General features: G+C 39.5%; 1 protein-coding gene across 4 annotated transcripts in view; it reads left to right on the forward strand.

The window, feature by feature from the left end:
* Positions 1-1,933: 1,933 nt before the first annotated feature.
* The window catches only part of celsr1a (cadherin EGF LAG seven-pass G-type receptor 1a), a 118,481-nt gene continuing 98,277 nt past the window's right edge, over positions 1,934-22,137 (forward strand). For all 4 annotated transcript variants that reach the window (XM_036577356.1, XM_036577355.1, XM_036577357.1 and 1 more), the window contains exon 1: positions 1,934-5,754. In XM_036577356.1, coding sequence (XP_036433249.1) covers positions 2,238-5,754 — 3,517 coding nt within the window. In that variant the 5' untranslated portion in view covers positions 1,934-2,237. The remainder of the gene's footprint in view (positions 5,755-22,137) is intronic.

The following is a 22,137-nucleotide window of genomic DNA, read 5'->3' on the forward strand; positions in this document are numbered from 1 at the left end:
ACTTATACTGCGTTTTACTGTTCAACGGGTACTTTCAACAGAAGTAATTAAACGTGATTAAAAGTAATCTAAAGCCATGCTGCGTTAATATAGAGAATGTATTTGCAGTATATATTCATTGCAGGTATCACAAAGGAGAAATGATGCACTCAGACATTTATTATTATAATTGTTATTAGTACAATTATTTTTAAGTGGCTTTTTTCGTTACAGTATTTTAGGATTTTAAGGTTTATAGAAAATGAGGAGGGAAAGTTTTGTATTTATCTATCTAGCCTACGTTCATGACAGCACGTACATACAGGCGAAGAACAATAGCGTATATGGATAATACATTATCAGGTAAAGTAAGGTGAGCTGGGAAGATTTAATGTAAATTTGAGGGTAAATTCTAAGATTTATGGTCGTAGAACATTTACAAGGTAAGTTTTAAGCTGTAAAGCAGGTTTTAATGCAAATGTTAGGGTACTAAAGTTTAAAGGTACTTTGTTTTAGAAAGTTTAAAAAGTCAGTATGCTGGCGTTAAGATAAGTTCTAAGTTGTAAGGTAAGTTCTGATGCAAATTGGAAGGTAAATGATCAGGTTTTAAGATCACTTGTTTTAAAGTAAGCTGGAAGTGCTAAGGTCATTTGTTAGTTGTCAGTTTTGATGTAAATTAAAAGGTAAATTCTAAGGTTTGTTTTAAAGTACGTCCATAAAGTACTTTTAATTCACTAAGTGTTACGTCTTGAAACCTGCTGTAAGGCAGCTTTTAAGGTCAATTCTTAAAGGTTTTAAGGATGTTTAAGTCATAAGGTAAGATTAATTCACACTTTATGGTGAGTCGTAAGGTAAGCTTTTGTGTAATTTTTTAAGCTGTAAAGTAATGTAAGTTTTAAAGGGGAATTCCACCAGTTTTTCAAAATATCTGAATAATTCAGTCCATAAGATGGAAACATTCAGTCAGTTTGATGTGAAATAGTTCATTTGTAGAGAAACTTGCCAATTCAGATTTCTTTACAGTGGTGGTGATAGGAACCAGGGCTCTCAATGTCCATAATGCAAAACAGCAAATTAGTAAAAAGTAAATTTTATTTACTGTCCAGAATCACCAGTAAACCCTTACGTGCCTTCTGAGTTTTTGCATTTAATGTTGATGATGATCATATAGTCATAAACCTGAAAAAATAAGTTTTCTTTGAGGACTATTGTCCCTCATGACGCCTGCATGTACCATGAATGTATCAGAACAAATGGATCAGGCAGTGTATAAATAACCATTTCATTTCATTTCGGTGAGGGAGCTTTTAGAGGCATTAAACTCAGACGTGTCATATAACCACCACTGTAAACAAAATTGACTCTGTAAATTCCTCTAGAGTGGAGCATTTCACATCAAACCACTCTGAACGACTTTTTACATCTCAACCGTTTAATTATGTAGAAATTTTGAAAAGTCGGTGGAGTTCCCCTTTAAGTCTTAAAACCTGTTGTAACGCCAGTTTTAAGGTCAATTCTTCATGTTTAAGGATGCGAAAGTCGTAAAGTAAGTCTCAACTCTTATTTTGTGGTCAGTTGTTGTAGGTACGCCTTTGTGTAGGTTGCTAAGTAAGTTACAAAGTAATGTAAGTTTAAAGGTAAGCTGTCCCAGCTGAACACACCATACAAACCATTTAGCCATGAGGCTTTAATTCCAATGGTTTCTAATAGTCTTTAGCAGGGCTAACGTTTACTGTAACGAAGCCTGCGGTTTAAGGTAAGTTTGGAGGTAAATGGTCAGGTAGGCTAAACTGTAGAGTAATGTAAGGTCTAAAATGAGCCTCACACTGTAGTGAAGCGAGTTTTAAAGTGTCGTAATGTTCTCCATGTCTGAAGGTGAGCTTGGGGAGTGAAAGCCCCCAGGAGCAGGCTGCTCACAGCAGGTTTATGCTAATCACCCTCTGAGGGAGAGGGAGGAGGAGGAGGAGGAGACGCGCGCGGAGGAGCCATTTTGTCGTCATTTAAAACTTAACGTGGACTAAGTGACACTGCAGCCTATGGATCCTCCGGGAGGAGCGCGCTTACGCGTGTGTAAGTGTGCGATTTTCATGTTTTCTTTCTCCTTTTTCTCCTTTCGACGATAAGAAAACTACCATGAAGGACAAAAGAAAGTCGAAGTGTTGGGAGAAGGAGAGCTGAGGACCTGCGCTCGGAGTTTGGATATCTAAGTGAGGGAGAGCGGAGTCGGAGAGTGTTTTTTTCCACCTCTTTTCTGAAGTATGGAGGTGGCCGTGTGCTGGATGTGTTTGTTTCTCCTCCTCGGCGTGTCTTCTCTCTGTGGAGGTTTCGACCTGCATCTGTCGGACACTTTACACGCCGGAGCCGCTTTGGCGAACCTCTCGCTCGGACCTGGCTGGACTTACACGCTTGACAGGACTTTATCTCCGAGATCCAGGACTGGGGGTTTGGTGAAAGTGCACGAGCGGGACGGCCAGGTGAGTCTCGCGCGCGAGGCGGACTGCGCGAGCTTCAACGAAACCTACCCGGTTCCCCTGAACTTCCAGATAAACTCTCTCACATCGGAGGACTTGGTGCGCACGCGCTTTAACGTGTTCGTGCACGGCCGGCACTGCTTCAGCAAGCGCAGGAGAAAGAGCTCCGTGCACGCGCTCGATGTTCACGTCCACCTCCATTATGACTTGGGAGCAACCTCCTGCTTATCTTCAGGTGTGTTGCTCCTCCACCTTGAGGACTACGTGCCTGCCTTTGCGCGTCACACCGAGGACTCCTCTCGTCATTGGTGCACTGCAAAAGACTTGAATGTGTTTCTTTCTAATGGGAGTTTATTCGTTGAGGATGACTACTGTTTGTCCAGAGGGGAGGGGAGAGAGGAGAAGGAGGTGGTGTGTAGGCTGGGTGACATCACCATGCACATCAGGCTACGGTTCATCACTGCTGACCCCTCCAGAGGTCAGCGCACATCTCAAAAATGGAAGTCACGCAGGAGGAGGGCGGTGAATTCGGCTCCAGTTTTCCAGTTGCCCAATTATCAAGTGTCCGTTCCTGAGAATGAGCCCGCGGGAACGCATGTTATCACAGTCAAAGCCATTGATGCAGACAGTGGAGAGGCTGGGAGAATAGAGTATGGCATGGAGGCTTTGTTCGACAGCAGATCGAGCGACTACTTTAAGATAGACCCGGAGATGGGGAGCGTTGAAACACAGAGGCTCTTAGACAGGGAATTTAAGGACACTCATGTTTTTAAAGTAACCGCCACAGACAGTGGGACTCCCCGGCGCTCGGCCACGTCTTACCTTACAGTCACGGTCAGCGACACCAATGACCACGGCCCTGTTTTTGAGCAGACTGAATATAGGGTTAGCATCCGTGAGAATGTAGAAGTAGGCTTTGAAGTGATGACGGTGAGGGCCACTGATGAAGACGCACCTTCCAATGCCAACATGATCTATAAAATTGTGAACGGTGATGGCGTGAACTCTGTTTTTGAGATCGATTCGCGGAACGGGCTTGTGAAAGTCAGAGTGCGCCCAGATAGAGAGACCATGGCACAATATCTGTTAATAGTGGAGGCAAATGACCAAGGGAAGGACCCAGGGCCGCTTAGTGCGACAGCCACAGTACATATAACGGTAGAAGATGAGAATGACAACTATCCTCAGTTTAGTGAAAAGAGGTACGTGGTGCAGGTGCCTGAGAACGTGCCTGTCAACACCAAGGTGGCACAGGTGAAGGCCACTGACAGAGATGAGGGCAACAATGCTAAAGTTCATTATAGTATTATTAACGGCAATGTGAGGGGCCAGTTTTACATTCACTCTCCAACTGGCGTTATTGATGTCATAAATCCACTAGATTACGAAACAAACAGGGAATATAACCTGCGTATCAAGGCCCAGGATGGAGGCAGACCTCCTCTCATTAACAGCACAGGAATAGTGATTGTACAAGTGGTTGATGTGAATGATAACGCCCCCATGTTTGTGAGCACTCCTTTCCAGGCCACTGTTTTGGAGAATGTACCCATTGGGTACTCAGTAATTCATATCCAGGCTATTGACTCTGACGCTGGGGAGAATGCTCGCTTGGATTACCGCCTCACGGACACTTCACCGGGCTTCCCCTTCACCATCAACAACAGCACAGGCTGGATTACAGTCAGCATTGAATTGGACAGAGAAACCACAGAGTTTTACACCTTTGGCGTGGAAGCCAGAGATAATGGAAGTCCTTCAATGTCCTCTTCTGCTAGTGTTAGCATCACAGTGCTGGATGTGAATGACAATGTGCCCACTTTCACAGAAAAGGTCTACTCATTGAAAATTAACGAGGACGCCCTGGTTGGAACCAGCGTGCTGACGGTGACAGCTGTGGACCGGGACATCAACAGTGTGGTGACATATCAAATATCCAGTGGCAACACCCGGAATAGGTTTGCCATCACCAGTCAGAGTGGCGGCGGCCTGATCACTTTAGCATTGCCATTGGACTACAAGCAGGAGCGCCAGTATGTTCTGACAATCACTGCTTCAGATGGCACGCGTTACGACACAGCACAGGTCTTCATCAACGTCACCGACGCCAACACGCACAGGCCTGTGTTCCAGAGTGCCAACTACCAGGTTCTGATCAGCGAGGACAAGCCCATTGGGTCAACCGTAGTGGTCATCAGCGCTACAGATGAGGACACGGGTGAGAACGCCCGCATTACCTACAGCATGGAGGACAATGTGCCGCAGTTTAAGATAGACCCAGACACGGGTGCCATCACCACGCAGATTGAAATTGATTATGAGGACCAGGCCTCCTACACATTGGCCATCATTGCCCGTGACAACGGCATCCCCCAAAAGTCAGACACCACCTATGTGGAGATCATTGTGGAGGATGCTAATGATAACTCCCCTCAGTTTGGCCGAGAGAAGTACCAAGGCACCGTGTTTGAAGATGCCCTTCCGTACACCAGCGTCCTCCAAATCTCCGCCTCAGACAGGGACTCTGGGTCCAACGGCAGGGTGAGCTACACCTTCCAGGGTGGTGATGATGGTGAGGGAGACTTCATCATCGAGCAGTTCTCAGGCATCATCAGAACCAACCGGAAGCTGGACAGGGAGAACGTTCCTGTCTACAATCTGAAAGCCTATGCAGTAGACAGAGGAATCCCTCCACTCAAAGCTGAAGTGGAGATCCAGGTGTCAGTCCTGGACATTAATGACAATGCCCCGGTGTTTGAGAAAGATGAGCTGTACATTGATGTCAAGGAGAATAGCCCTTTGGACTCTGTGGTGGCCCGGATTACTGCTACGGACCCGGATGAAGGAACCAACGCTCAGATCATGTACCAGATAGTGGAAGGAAACATACCTGAGGTGTTTGACTTGGATATCTTCACTGGGGACCTAAAAGCGCTCACGGATTTAGACTACGAGACCAAGACAGAGTATGTGATAGTAGTGCAGGCCACATCTGCGCCGCTAGTCAGCAGGGCCACTGTCCACATCCGTCTGGTTGATGTTAATGACAATGAACCTGTCCTGCAGAATTTTGAGATCATCTTCAACAACTATGTCACCAATAAATCCAACAGCTTTCCCACAGGGGTTATAGGGAAGGTGCCAGCTCATGATCCGGATGTGTCAGATAAACTGAAGTATAGCTTTGTGGAGGGGAATGAGCTTAGTCTGCTAATCCTGAATCCGGATACTGGGGAGCTGAAACTGAGCAAGGATCTGGACAACAACAGACCATTGGAGGCTACAATGAAAGTGTCAGTCACAGGTAAGATCCTTACTCATATATTGCTGTGGTGTTGCATTAAGTGATTGTCCAGGGGCTCTATGTCCAAACAGGAAAACACTTATAAGCATCTTAAAAAGTGATAGAGATCTTATTTCATTGTTATATATTTGTTGGAACAAAATCTTTTGTCTACAAAATGGTAACTTTACAAGTGATGGATAACACATTACTTTTAATGTAGGTCAACGTAACAAGACTTTTTAAAGTAGTTTTGCACTATTCCTATTGGCCTATTCATTGTGAAATTTTATAAGAATGTAAAAGCAACTGGCATTGTTAAATTATCAAAAAGAAAGAAAGAAAAAGACAAAATTTGAGATATTAGGTTTTGTTCCATCGATCAGGACTCGTACCAGTACTACAGATGCATGTAGTAGTTATTGTGTAATATGGATCTCAGTTGAAGTGAGCCAGACTGAGTCAGATGCTGTGTTCGGTGTGCTGCTCTGAAGTGCTACCCATGTTTAGTTTGAGTCTGCTCCAGGCTAGCAGGATCCTGTTCTGCTGCTTTGGAGCTGTTTGTGAGGTTTATTGCACTGCTGTTGGTGGGAGGAATCACCTTCTTTATGTAAGAATGAAATTGCTTGTCTTTGAAGTTTTGCGCCGGTAAAAATAATTTATGCTGGCACCTTTTACTGGATTGATTACTCTGCCTTTTAAAACAAGTTCAAAAAGTATTTCCCGCTGATCCTTTATTTAATATTCATCTCTTCCTTCAAGTCAGTGCTTCAGGTGAGCCTGTGACAGGAAATTTAGTTGTTCATCACGTTCTGTTACCAGAACGTGATGAACTGATTATCCTAAATCAAAGAATTTTAAACTTAATTAAAGCTGTGTGTCTTTTTCAGTCCTACATTGTGCTGAAAGGTTTCAGTTAAAATGCCAAGGCTTTTTTTGCAAGGATGGCCTTTTGGAGTGTGGGAGTTAATACATACGTTGTCCTTGACTTGCTGGCTAAACTTTAAAGTAAGAGCACATTAATGTGTACTGGAATTTCAGTCTTGCTCTGGGTCTGTAGGTCTGAGCTTGTCAGGTCATTACTGGCCTACATTACTGCACTCTTGCTCTTTTCAGTTGTTCTCACTCTTTTTCTCTTTCTATCTCTCTCTTATTCAAATGGCATTAGGGTTTCAGATGTTACAATCCTCTTAGTCTTTCTTTCTCCTTTACTTTCCCTCCCTTTTTGTTTCTGTCACACATTCCCCTTCCTGCTCATTTGCAACCTGCATTTTTGCATAGCGTTCCCTCAGCAAGTCTCCCCTGCTCTCTTGTCTGTCGTTGGTGGCTTTATGGCTGATTCTTTGTTGTTCTGATGGCTCTTCTTCAGCTCAGTGTCCATGCTCAGGGTCATTGTTCGGCCTTTATGTGGTAGCAATGGCCAGCATTCACTTGTGTTCATCTCATTCATAACAATGTCACACTGGCTGTCTCCATGACCACTACCCCCTTTCCTTTTAGATCTGTCTCTCTGTCTCTCTCTCTCTCTCTCTCTCTGGATGTAGTGTGTATATATATATATATATATATATATATATTATATATATATATATATATATATATATATATATATATACATATATATATATAGTTTGGAGTCAGTTATTTTTAAATAGTTTACAATTACAAGTTTTTGCAAATACATGTACAAAATGAAAACAGTTCTAATATGATGCTAACTACTGTAAAAATTCAGGTTTTTAATATATAATAATATATATTTAATATATAATAATAGGTAAAAAGCTGTGTGCCAACGAGAATGAATTTATAGTTAAATTAATATCCAGAATGCCTCAGATTTAAAATGTGCTGACCAGTTCTCACTGATGAAACTATTCATGAATTTCATGACAGGAAATTACTATAAATAGATAAGAGATTGTGTAAACACAATTTATTATTTATTAACAACCTTTTAAACATGTGATAACTTTTTCTTGTTCCCAAAAATAAACTACTGGTTCATGTTTTGGTGTCTGTTTTTAGTATTTAAATCTATACTGTATAAGTTGTAAGTTATTTTTATACAATGTTATTATGTAACATAACTTATTAATGAATAACAATATATGTAAAACATACAAACATTTGAACATCCCCCGTCAAATGACGTGTTGTTGATTCTTGTTAGTAAAAGTAAGCTGGCACATCCTCTACAGAGAGCACCCTTAATTTTGGTACTTTCTAATTTTAAGTGTACAATTTCTGTTTACTTGTATTTTACAGTTACAGTTTGTGACATATAAACAGTTTAAAAAATTGGAAAAAAATAAAACATGAAATATAAAATGTGCCGTAACTTTCACTGGCAACATTTTATGTTTTATTTAATTTTACAATGTGTTAAATTCAGCACATAAACTGTGATAGTGCATTAAAATGTACATCTTATACAGAGAAGTGTGTCCCTGTGTAGAGGATGTGTTAAATTTCACTTAGAAAATAAAATAAAATTAAATAAAATAAAAGGGTTTTTTTTCCAGGGACACCCAAACTTTTGCATACAAGTGTAAATGCTTCTTTGTTTCGCTCACACTCTCATTACACTAATGCGTATCATCCCCCTTCTCCATGCCACACACACTCAGCCATGTCAAATGTTAGGTAACCATTAACACTGGTTATGTGACCTCTTCACCCCTGGCTCAAGGAGAAGAAACAGCCTTAAGGGCACAATCTGAAACAGGCTCAGAGCTGCACCTCAGCATGCCTCTAATGAAATTGAAGCTTTTAGCTGATGAAGAGGTACCTCCAGTGTACCATAATTGTAAAATACAATCGATGTTGTGTTTTGTTGCATCACTAAAAAAAAGAATTCCACCAATTTGTTCAACATGTCTGCATAATTTAATGGATAAGATGTAAACAAAGTCATTCAGAGTGGTTTGATGTGAAATGCTTTATTCTAGAGAAACTTACTGAGTCAGAATTGTTCACAGTGGTGGTGAAGGGAACCAGATGTCTGAAGAGTTCAATGCTTCTAAAAGCTACATCACAGAAAGTTATTACATGAAATAATTATAAATATGCTCCCTGATGCCTGAGACATGTTTTATGATAGTTTCAAGATAAGGTTTTGGCCTTAAGCATAATTTTTAAAGCCATTCATGGTGGAGAGATACATGCAGGGTGTTGTAAGGCAAAATAGTCCCCAACAAAAACGTATTTTTCCAGACGTACCGCTGTTTGACCTTTATCAACATTACATAAAAGAACTCAGTAGACACGTGTAGGTTCGTTAGTAGCTTTTGGATATAAATGAAATGTCTATATTTGTGTTGTAGACATCATGACCCCTGGTTTCTATCAGCACCACTGTGGAGAAAATTAGAGTTGGTAAGGTTCTCTACAGTAAACCATTTCACATCAAACCACTCCACTTTGTTTACACCATAGTGACTGAATTATGTAGAGAAATCAGTGGAATTCCTCTTTAAAGGCTTAATTAATGGAGGTCTAATGCTTGTGCTCCAGTAAGTAGAATGCAATATCAAAACCACAGGAAGTTTTTCATCTCTCACTGCCTGAACAGGTGTTTTTTCCATCGGATGAGCATCGGGTAGTTATCTTACCCCCTCAGAAACACAAGAACTTCCAGATTTCCCCTTCTGATAGAAGTAGGTTAACATCCCAGTCACAACAAAGGCCTGTCTTCCTTACAAAAACACAGTGAGGACCGCAAACAAGTGGCAGTGAGGGTTATGTGTTCTAGCTGCAACCCAATCTGCCTTATCTGTATCAGTCAAGCTTTTCTGTCATCTGAGGGGTCTCTGTGCTAACATGGTGTCTCTCCATCATGGAGAGAAGTATTGATTTTGGTCCGTTGCCTATCTGCTTTGTTTGGCCGGATAAATACACATGATAAGCCTTTTGACAATGCCTAAACAGCTCTGGAGGCCAACGCTCAAAGACTAGACATATGAAGGTGGACATCTTAGCTTTCTTCACTTGACATGATGCTGTTTGTTGTGTCCAAAGAGATGATAGGTGCTAAATAATCTTTACATAACCAAGCCCACCGTTAGCAGTGTGAGCTTGCTGTTACATGTATATGAGGCAGGTTTTAAGCCTGTGCCCTGCGGCCGCAGCGGCTGCGGCTGCTGGTGGGCTGGCTTTGACCCTGCTCACCGCTGCAGGCCTCTCATAGCTGGGCTTTTTCACATTTCTTGCCCAGGAATGCTCAAGTTTATCTCAGTTTTAAACCCAGTGTCGCGCCAGCTGTACACATAGAGCAGAGTCAGCATATAATGGATAAAATTGATGTAAAATTAAAATGTTAAAAACATATTTTCAGTTTGTAGGTCAGACAGCCTATTCACTCCTTTGTTAATTTTTTGAATGAAGAGTGCACTGCGCTTTTTTGGATCTTGAAATTAGGGCCTACTGAAACTGAATGATTTTTATGTCATTTTTCTTACAGCATTTTAGTGAAATGTGTGTTTCCTAATAGTAAAAATAGGGCTGGGCAGTATGGCAATACATATCATTATCGTTATAAATCATGTCACAAAACAATGCAATATGCTTTTCTGAACATATTGTGTATATCGTCAGGACTTATACTGTAGAGTATTGTGCAATAGTATTGTAAATTATGTAAATTATTTACAGTTATGTTGTAGAATACTGACAAACTGCATGTTTCATTATAAAGAGAGCAAAATTAGTCCTATTTAAATGTGAAAATTTCTTGAGGTATCACAATATTATATTTTTGCCAAATCGCCAGTCTCTAATAAAAATGATTTGTTGTTTTGTCTTTAAAAAGTAGGTCAACCTGTGAAAAACTGATTTTTTGTTAACTTAATATTTTATGTTTCTTAAACTCAAAACTAAAAAGGTATAACTTTTTAAAGTCTACAGCACACTGTATCATTTAGGTAGTAACTCAATAATAAGTCTTAAGATTGATAACTGTACCTTAAAGCCTGCAGTTAAGGAGTTAAGGAGTTAACCTCTTGACCTTCACAGACCCCTTGGAAGGACCAGACGTTTATTACCCACTGCTGTAACACTGCTATAACTTAACAGTAACATTTTTCTTACATGTAGTTACTGAATAATAAACCTGTCTGTGAATGTTATCAGATTAATTGGTTAATACAGGCTAAAAAAGACATGTATCACCACTTAAGCCACACTCATCATTACAGGACGTTGTGTGACAATTACCCAATACATTTACCCGCAATTAGGATATTTGACAGATTGAATTGCTTTCCTGAATTTAATTTGACCTTAGTTGTACCTTGAATGTGTAGACAATTGTTGAAAAATATGTGCGCCCTGTGGTGGTAGTGTAGTTAAAGGTGTACATTAGTGTGCAGAAGAGGGTAGCTTGTGTCCTGTATGAGTCGTAAGAGTGTGTGGGAAACAGTAGGCAGCGTCCAGCTGTGTTTAGACAGCCACAGCTATATAGCATCTGAACAAAAGTAAGAAAGAAAGAAAGTGTCTCATAGTCTCATAAGCACAGACAGGCCTAGTTTATAAATCACCACTGGGGTTAATATGAGCCCTGTCCTGCTCATCCTTTCTCTTCTTGACGTCTTAACAAGCACTCTTTACTCCAGGTGTAAGGCTACTTACTACACATGACCCTCTGACCTTTGACCTCTAGCCCTGCGGGTGAGGGCGTCTGGTGTTAGAAGTTTGCATGTCGCGTCCACCCTCAGCTTAGAATAATGTACCTTGAGGGGCACTGAGTGTTGTTTACTGAGCTGCTTCACTAAATCGTACATGCTTTTTCCGCAGAAAGTCCATTTGCTCAGCTTGTTATATGATATGTGGACCGTATCAGTGGCTAGTCTTTTTAGTGGATGAGTAGCATATTTAAACTAAGTATTTAAACACTAGCTACAAACTAACTAGGGGTGTCACTATTTATTAGGCTATGTGAGCAATTAAGTAATCTACTGATTACTTTGAAGATTATTTTAGTAATCTGAGTTTTTAAAAAGGCCAAACAATAAAAAGTGTATTTATATGAACAATGGCAAACTGTGTGTAGCCTTTCAAAGCTTCCAAAAAAAATATATAATCATGAACGAAAAAGTCTTAGGCACCTAAGCAAACTGTTTAAAACCATTTATCTTGAAAGTAAAGTGGGTTTGGTAATGGTTAAATAAAATGCTGATATACATACAGTCACTCCTTATTATATTGCAACACTTACATCCTAGACAAATAGCTTTTTATGTATGTACATATATATATATATATATATATATATATATATATATATATATATATATATATATATAATTGTCTTGGGTGCGTAAAACGTTTGCACAGTACTGTATATGAAAGTGCTATATATGAAAAAAATGCATAAAAGGGTGTGTCCATCAGTCTCTGTTTCTTATGCAGAAATGCACAGCATATTTATGTCCCATCTGTAAATGCAGATAAGTGCTGTTAGTTATCTGTTCTTCTGCCCCTTCCCTCTCCCACTCCCTGTGAGTGGAATTTGCCCCGTGCCATCCTTCGCCTATGCTCACACAAACCTCTTTTGCAGCTGCTATATCTGTCCTCCGTGTCTATTGAAACTTATATTAGATTACCAAGCCTGACACGATCATGCTTTGACCGCATTGCACTTTCAGTCTCTTGAAATGTGCACTGTCTGAACTCTGAATTCTGGGAATCCACAAAGACTAGCAGATACTGTCTTTATTTAGTTGTCAAGCTGGCATTTCTGATTGTTAACATATGCACTAATGACAACTGGGCATATATGATTTGGAACATTTTCCTTATTCTGTTGTTCATGACAGTAGTAGTACTGAGCAGTACTGAGAAATTTCAAAGTGGCTTCAAACAAAGCATCTTCAACACCTCTAAAGCTGCTTCACAAAAGTTATGTGGAATAGTTATGAATAAACATCCTGATGCCTGAGACATTGTCTTACGATAGTTCTGAGATATGATTCTGGCCTTACCACTACTTTATTATTATCAACATTACATATAAAAACTCAAGATTCAGTGGTTGTTTTTTCATAATAAATAAAATGGTTATATTTGTGTTGTTGTCATAACAACCCCAGGCTCCTAACACCACCACTCTAAGTTGGTACATTTAAGTTGGTGTCTAGAATCTGAATGACTCTGTTTACATCTCAATTTAATTATGTAGAAATTTTGAAAAATCTGTGGAATTCAAGTTTTTATTTAGCTATATTGCTACAACTAAACCGTTGCACCAATATGCTGATATACTGAAGTACAGAAACTGTAGGGCTTTGTAGCAACTCCTCCACAAATTACCTTGCCCTGAGCACAAACTTCAGAGAGCCATCAGATGTGCAACAAAAAGAAACCTGACCATCAATTAGGCTACAATAACAGTGTGAGTAGCGTTCTGTATCTCGGTTAAATGAACAGGAAAGGAATCTGATTCATGTTTAATCTTGCAGACTCATTCAGAGGCATGTGGAGAGCACACACACACTTAAATGTGTGGATGTGGTCTCGGTCTGGAGCCAAAAGGGGGGAATGGAGAAAAGACAGTGAGGGTCATGCTGGGACAGTTGGGACTGAAATATGTGAGGCCATTTTCTATAACAAGCTGTCGCTTGATATCATTTCACATTTTTAATCATTATAAGTCGTAGGTGATGGCTAAAGAGTGTTAATTCACAATTCTCATTGTCATAGCTCATTGAAATAAACACAGAAAGTTTGTTGAAAGTGAAGATTCTAAACTTTAAATTGACAGCAAGTTTGTGTTGTTAAGAAGAAAGGGAGATATTTAATAATTTGGTTTTAATGAAAAGTTATTGTTGAATACACAGTTTGATCACTTATTGACTTCAAAATGAATGAAAAAAGCCAGAAATGCAGGTTTGAACCTGTGACTTCAGAATGTAAATCTAAATTTGATAGCGTCTCTGACTCTATAAGAGTACGAAGAGAATTACTTGCAGAAGCTGTTCTCTTTTTTTTCACACTGCAAGATCTCCTTCTCCCGCAGATTCCACTGTAATGTCAGTATTTGCCTGTAAATTCACTTTGACTTAGGATGTGGGTCTGAGGGCTCATCAGATAAGTTAAAGGCCTCCAGACTCTCTGGCTTCACTGAGGTTGAAGTGAAAATGCCAGTAGACGTATTGCATTAATATCTCTTTTCTGGCTTGACCACATCTACTGCAGCAATTGAAGGGACCTGGACCATCAATTAGAGACTTCACTAAGGCAGCATTCTGGGAATTCTCTGGCGGCTCCATCTCTGGCCTCAGGCTATACAGAGACATGAGGACCTGAATGACGTAAACCGGTTTGGTCTTCGAGAAAACATGCTAATGTTTTATAATTCATCCCAGCGTCACTTCAAATTAGAGCCTTTCTGTTTTTCGAGTTAAATCTAACTTTAAGAACTTTTTTTAGGAGGAAGGAATTTTTTAAGGGAATTCCTCTGAAGTCATGAGAAGAGCGTGTCTCTGAAATGGTAATTTTTTCACTCAAATAATATCTGGTAAGCAGTGGTCCTCTTCTGTCGAAATTTGCCATTATGAATGCTGAATGTGCCGTTTCCATGAATTCTGTAGATTTGAAAAGTTTTTCTTTTCAAAAGAAAACAAACAAAAAAATCTTACAGTCATTATTCAGCCAAACCACAGATATAGTATTTAATTACTTTCGACCAATATGAACTAAAATATAGCCACATTTTGTGAATCTGGTTTCATTTTTTGCCATATTTGGCAAATTGGTCTTTCCTCAGTAGCTTTCAAACAGTGGACGTAAAAAAGGTTAGCATGTAAATTATCATCGTTAGTAACCAAGAAAGCCAGCTACCATTTAGATTGCTTCTGAAATTGATGTAGAACAAATTGTAGATGTACAATTTCTGTGGGCGGTCCAAATTCAAGAGCTAGATGACCCTCTACAATTTACATCGCAAATAGCAATCATTAGGGTCCAAGCACCATATGCATTATGCGTTGGTATGACACCAGTGCAAAAATTTTAGAATAAGCCTCTATTTATTATAGATGTGGGGTTTCAAAAGGAGATGTATGCCAAATTTCGTACACACTGACCTTTTGACTTTTGGATGGTAAGCAAAAGATTTTTAACATATACTTCAAAACACCTAGAAAACAATAGAATATTTAGACATGACTTTCATATTTTTGTAGATGTTGAACTCAGTGAACCAAATAATTCAGCAGCAGTTAACCTTGTATTTTCTTCTCAGAGTACACCAGAATTTTATGTTAAAATCACTAATTTGGTTTCCGTGGAATGATGCCATCGGACCCTGCTACGGGGGATTGGTTTCTGAATATGTCACCTTTTTTCATGAGTGTTTTATATCAGCCTCTAGTGGTCTGTTTATTGATTAATGGGGCAGAAAGAGGCTGATGAACAGTACAATAACTGTGAACCTACAAAGTGCACCTGTATGGTAGGTGTTTCCGATAAAATGACCAACTCAGGGTACGATGGCTGGTGAAGGTCTGTCCTTGTTAGTGTGTGTGTGTTTTTTTACCCTTATAAAGGCCTGCCAAAAAATGCCAGGCCAGACCGGGACCCTCACACCATGTCTCATCTGTTACCCCTTCATTCTTGGGGGCTTAGATTGTGTCTGACAGGCCAAACACAGTACGAGACAGTGATTTCACCAGCTGGAAATCGGTGTGGGGAACCTGTTGGAGTGTAACTCGACACACTTTGCCGTCCCTATTCTGGCATTGGTCAAAAGAGGCCTTTGTCCAGCACGCCAAGGGGGTTGAAAAGCACCTAGATCAGCCAGCAGCGGAAAAAAGTAACAGTTCAGCAGTGACCAAATGTAGGAATGCTCAGAGAATAAACTGCTTCTTTGCAGCCCATCTTAGCCGAACACTGAGAGGTGGAAAGTGTGCTCCTTGCTAAGCCCAGCCTTTCTGCTTAGATTTACACTTTCAAAGGCTCTCCTGTTTTCTCTCTTGATCCTATTCAGTGTGGCTGTGCCTCCCTGAGATGGCACACCGTAATTCAATAGGGCTGTTATGACCGATGTACAACAATGTCAGAGGATAGTGGAACCGCATATATGGTAACAAATCCCTATGTCTTTCTCTTAGGATTAGGATGTGCTTATATTCTGTGAAATGTCATACCTCGCTCCTGTATCATATTTAGTAGTATTTTGGTCATCTATGTCAGAGTATTTTAGTATTTTTTTAAAAGAAATGGTATAGACAGGAGAAAACCTTGTATCTCCATTTTTGTTATTTTTCAGTTTTTGACATAATTTGAAAATGCCTGTTGCCCTTTACATTGTTTGTAAATTTCATGATGAATGGACCCAAAGAAATGGCCAAAAATTACTTGTAAAAATGTCTGGTTCCATTGACTTGCATTAAAAATTAAGTAGGTTGTATATGTATATATATATATAATATATATATATATATATATATATATATATATATATATATATATATATATAGTGGTTCAACCCACACTGATTTTTGAATGAGGCACAGTATGGGGCAACCAATCAGAATAGAGGCACTTTACATATGTCAGTACGTATATCAAGGCGCAATACCAAAAACAGCCTATTTAAAAGATAAAAAGAGATAATTTTCTTCCCTCTGATATCTTACCCAGACTTTTCTTTTGATGTCAGTCCAGTTCCGATGTGCTATCTGTACTTTTTAAATCCTTTAACTGCACGATTATTCATTTATTAATCTTAAAACTACTATGCATTATTCATTAAGTACCATGAAGCAGATATGTAGGTTATGTGCTTAAAAGCTTGAGGAATTAAAGTGGGCCCTTGTACTGTAAGTGGTTAACTTTACATGTTCTGTCAGCTCAAATACACTTAAGTAATAAGAATTATAATACAAAGAAAAAAAGCAAAAGGAATAGTTCTTAAAAGGCTGTCTAATGTTTTCACTAAAAACTACGAATGTCAACAGCTCGTCAAGGTGTCACCTCTATGTGTGTGTATGTGTGTTCTCCCGCGTCAAAGAGGTCACAATTTGGTGCTACTTCTTTGAATCTGTGTGCAGATCTTGCCACTCCTGATCCTCAACTGGTTAGTCATCGTTTAGAATAAGCCTTTGGAGGACTTAAAAATGTGTTAAGCTACTAGTTTCCTTTGTGAAAGGTATTTTTTTTACCCTCCAGGCTGAAGCTCTAGTGTGCAGGAATCTTAGCCGTATTGAATTCGTGCCGCCTTTTAAAGGTGTACGCCTTTTTGAGGATCTCAGTCATCGTCTCTTAAAGGGATAGTTTCACCTCCTCTTGTGATTACGCAACCATTATGAACGTATTGTTCATGACCTCTAGGTGAGTGTACACGCTCTTCTCGTAGCGAGGTGTGAAAAACAACGAACTGCTGAACCTGTTAATAACAAAACACCAGGCCTACCTCGCAGCCTCTCAGATTACATTTACGTTAAAGTAGGCCCTATTTTATGTTGCCAGCTGAACCGTCTCACACAATAGCATTCTCTGTTCCTTCCAAATACATGTGATTTGGAAAATGATCTACGTGCTGCTTGGCTGGGTCCGGTGGGTTAGATCTAATTTTCTTGAGGATGAGTCAGTTTGAGGAGTCTGAAGTCCAAGGTGTGGGTTTGTATGTCATGCGTCATGCATTCTTTAGTTCTTCCGACTTCAAAACATCTTTATGCAAGTGTTGCTGACCAATATGTTGTCTATACCACTATACTGGTTTCGAGTATTCGAGGTTTTAGTGGTATTGGTAGATAGCACTGATATCATGATGAATTCACAATGCATCACAGTGTGCTTTTATGACCCTATTGTGGATATCGTCAGCACTTAAGGGACCAAGGGACCCTGATCAACTGCATGTATCATTACAGTGAGAGCATGGTTAGCCCTGTTTAATTTAGTGCAGCACAGTATGAGAAATGAAATCATTGTGTTTGTAGTTTTTGATAGTAGCTTTTAATTAGGTAGAATTGGTTGTATTTTGTCTGTTGCAACTGATCAGACCATAGAAAAATGCATATGCACATGATGCATATTGTGTATCGAAAAAAGTCTTCAAGGATTGCCATGTTTTTTATTTTTTTCCATATTTCTACCTCTAGATAGCATTATGTCCTTGTTAACATGTCATAAAATAGTGTTGTACCTGTTGCCAAACTGTTTGTTTTTAGCTTTACACATGGTGTCCAAGACCAGTGGACGGCAATATATGGCATTTGCTGTACAAATGTCAGTTCTAAATCCACAAAAATGTAATAAATACTATGTTGCCCTTCTAGAAATCTTGACATCTGTTTTCTGCCTTAGTAAATACTTAAAATACTGTGTTAGGTTCCTTTTAATATCATTTTAAGAGGAGAAAACAAAACAAAGCAGTCCAGGTTAGGTGTGTAAGACGTTCTTTTAGCATACAGTACCAGTGTTCAGGAAGCATGAGGTCATTAACTTTATTAATGCTATTTAAAACATCATTTGATGCCGTATGGTATTTTTGGAAAATGTTATGATGTTTAATTTTATCTTTAGAACCCAAAGAACACTACAAATAAATCACAGAACAGAAGTTTTCTTTTATTCAAGCCTGATTGCTAGTTAAGCTAATAGCTGTGTGCTAGCTAGCTAGCTGCAACAAACTGCAACTGTGCAGGCGACAGGCTAACTGTATTTCTCTCCGAATTGTGTCTCCAATAACCTGAACCTCATTCTCTGATGAAGAGGTATTGTTGTGCAACTGTTGACAACAGACTGTGGATGAAACAAGTAGAACTGGTCCATTGCTGAAGGCTAATGTTAAACCTCAAATTGCTGGGCTATGTTTAGAGAAAGAGACTTTCAGGCTTGGATCTGATTTGTCTGATTTATTGTTCAGGCTAACTGTTTGGGTTGGACACAGTCTGCGCTACATGTAATCAGTTTCCAGTGTAACTGTGTTGGTATGAGAACATGATCTGAATCATAATCTGAATCACATCCTCCAAACAACTTAATTAAAGTCAATTAAAATGATCTGCAGATCTGAATGCAGCCCTAGAAATAGTCAGTCAGTCTGGATTTGGTCAGTCTGCAGAGTATTCTTTTAAACTTAAAAGAGCGTGCAGTTCATAGGTCATAACCTGGATGTTGGTGTGGTGACCTTTTTGCTTTAAGAGGTTAAAAGCATTAGGTCATTGCTAAGCAGATGAGGTCACCAGCAATGTCAGAGCACACACACATGCAGTACTACAAAATTTAAGTTTGGTCTTCTGTTTACACCATTTGTCCTTCTGGACGCTTTCGGAGAAGACAGTTCAACATGTTTTGGTAAAAGTGCCCCTAAACATGAGCAGAGTACAGCTGGGGTGAGTTCCCATGGTCTGAATTAGATAAGACTGTTTTCTGTTAAGGGCCATTGGAACCTTAAAAAGTATCTTGGATCAGCTGTGTTTGCTGATTTGTGAGGAAGTTGGTTATGCGAATGATTTCTAACCATGTCACTGGTAGTTTTTGGTAGGTTTTTTGAAAGTTATTGTTCAAAGATATTGTGAAAGAGGTTGGACAGTATTAATGTAGGTGTAGGTGGATGAGAAAATAGCATTATTTTTTTAAATGTTTTATTAATATACCTCTGCATAATACTTCCTGATGGCTGAGTCAAAGGGGACCCTAAAATGAGTCTGCTACGCCTGCTTTTTATGTTTAAGGAAATAGATTCCCCTATGAAATTATTTCTCCTTATATTCTTGCTAGCTTTTGGTGACTGTTTTGAAAATAGGAGTGCGCTACATGACTGTATTTATCATTATTGTGATAAATTCACAATTTGCTGTTGTGAGCATATTATCATAGCTTTCATCAGTACTTAAGAAACACTGACCAACTGCATGTTTCAATACAGAGAGCATAATTAATCCTATTTAACTGGATTTAGCGCATTGCGGTGAGTGAAATGGTATGAAGAAATCTTTGTATTCATAGCTTTTGATGTTTTTAATTGAGGCACTACTGGTCCCTTTTTATCTGTTACAGAATATCATGATACATATTGTGTATCGTAAAAATGTGCTGAAAATGTGATGTTATATTTTTGGCATATCACTCAGCCCTGTTTAGAAGTGATGGTATTTCAGAAAGTAGCACTTTTTTTTCTTCAAATTCTATTTTATTAACATAACTTTTGTAGCCTCTCCACTGGTAAATCTTTCTGGAAGTGTTTAAAGAGTTTCTTTACAGTGCAAACACATTGACAAAGGCGCAGGGGGGAGGGTAGGTGGTGCATTCTTTTCCATGTCAAAGGAGCTCCTCTGAATGCCAATGGCCAGAATCAATGTTGAGGTCCAGCCTATAGGACACCCTCTTGCCAGGTGTTATGGACCATTCAGGGCGTTTCACTTTACAAAGCAGTTAATGGGTCGAAAGACAATAAGGTGTGAGTGCTGCTGTGGAGAATTTCAAGAGTTTCAGTTCTGCTGAGTTTCCAATGGACTTTGATTGTATCTGTACTTAAGAGTCTGTTGACTGTTGTTGGGGCTTTTATTACTCTCTGAATACTTTTCGCATTTTTGTACAGATAAGAAGTCTAATTTCAGGGTTATGGCATGGTTTTGCAATACATAGATTGCTATATTTACAGAGCCATGGCCACTGAGTTGTCATATACAACTTTACAGTACATTACATTTCAGTAGGGTTGGAAATATGGCAGACATATAATATCATATTAATACTTAAAGCCATTTTGATATTTATTTTTTTGAGGTTTGATAAGTTGGAACTGACTTTTACAATGCAATCAAAAAGTATGAGGACAAAGATTTTTGCATACTGCTCTAAACTAAATCCAGTTAAATAAGAACAATGCTTCTTGTAATGAAATATGCAGATGGCCAGCATTTTTTAAGTACTGGCGATATTGACAATCCACTCAGGAAATGTGCTGTAATTTATCACGATAATGAATATTGTGATACTGCACATCCCCGCCTTTCAATTATTAATCATAACACTTCCTATGAATCCTATGACTTTTCTTGTTGGTGTGGTATGGTTTGGAAATCATTATCCTGATACTGCTTGTGCAACACTGATATCACAGAAGAAAAAATGCAGATGAGCCCTTAACCAGTCACAGTGCTTTTTACTGTGTGCTCAGCATCTTGACCAATCATGGGTCATTTTGTCTATATTGTGCAGTTTTAGTACGAGTCCATTAAAATCTACCAGCTCTGATGTTAATGGGTAACACCAGTCCCCACTCATCACCCCTACAGTTGCCCCTGGTGTGTCCCCTCATGTGTTTGGAGCTGTGGCAGTGTGAGAGGCCCTCAACCAGCTGAGTGATGGCAGGAATGACACCAATCTCTGCTAGTGCTGACACTTTCCATACTGGGCCTGCCAGTACAGCAGCTGCCGCTATTCTCCTTATGGGAGCATTAGAATACTTTGAATACATCTGCACGCAAACATACACGCAGGGTCTGCTTTGTGCCAGCTTTTCCCTTGCCCTTTTATCACACGTCTCAGCATGATAGATTTATTCATTTTACTTTGCCAAGGTTTTCAAGATGGTCATAGCTAGACCTGTCATGATCATCAAATTGAGCAGATGATTAATTGCCTAAGTTAGTTATTACATAAATAATTACGATTAATAATTGTCTCTTTACAAGCACAAGCCTGAAATGGATAAACTGGCTAATTAGCTATCTTGCTTTTTAGCTGTCAGTACTTATTAGATCCCAGCAGATGACAGACAGAGCATAAGCTCAAATAAACATTACTCGCCACTGCACTCTAAGGGTGTTTTCACACCTGAAAGTCTGGACCAAGGTCTGAACCAAGGTTCATATTTTTGTTACATTGTATACATTTGATCCAGTTAGTTTTGCTTTCACATTGCAATTTAGCGAGTGCACTAAAGAACTTTGCATGACATCCTGTCATCATCACCTACGTGGGCAGCCTCTCCCTGTACGTAACGTTGGTGGGTTTCTGGAGTGTGCATCTGATGTCAGCGTGTTGTCAATTTGGCGGGTGGCCTTTTCTGTTTGAATGGAGAAAATTAATATCCTCTCTCATCTTCTCAGAAAATAAGGTATATGTTTCGACTTTTTAATACGTTTTTTCAAGTTGACTTTAGACTTTTTCTTTGGACTATATAACAATTAAATATTTCGTCTCCTTCTCTCCCCATGTGCTACCTTGGCTCACTTTTACTTCTCTTCTAAATCCTTTTACTTCCTCTGTTGTTTGATGGGTGACGATAACCCGCCTCAACGTCCTGTAATTGGTTCAAAAGTCTGAACCATCCAACAAAGTGCTTTCACACTGCAGACGAACCGAGCCATGGTTCAGTTTGTTTCAGACTGAGACGAATTTTGGTGCTTTGGTCTGGACCGTGGTCCGATGGTCCGAGCCAGTTTTCAC

This window comes from Colossoma macropomum, unplaced genomic scaffold, assembly GCF_904425465.1.
Source record: "Colossoma macropomum unplaced genomic scaffold, Colossoma_macropomum, whole genome shotgun sequence".
NCBI classification, from domain to species: domain Eukaryota; kingdom Metazoa; phylum Chordata; class Actinopteri; order Characiformes; family Serrasalmidae; genus Colossoma; species Colossoma macropomum.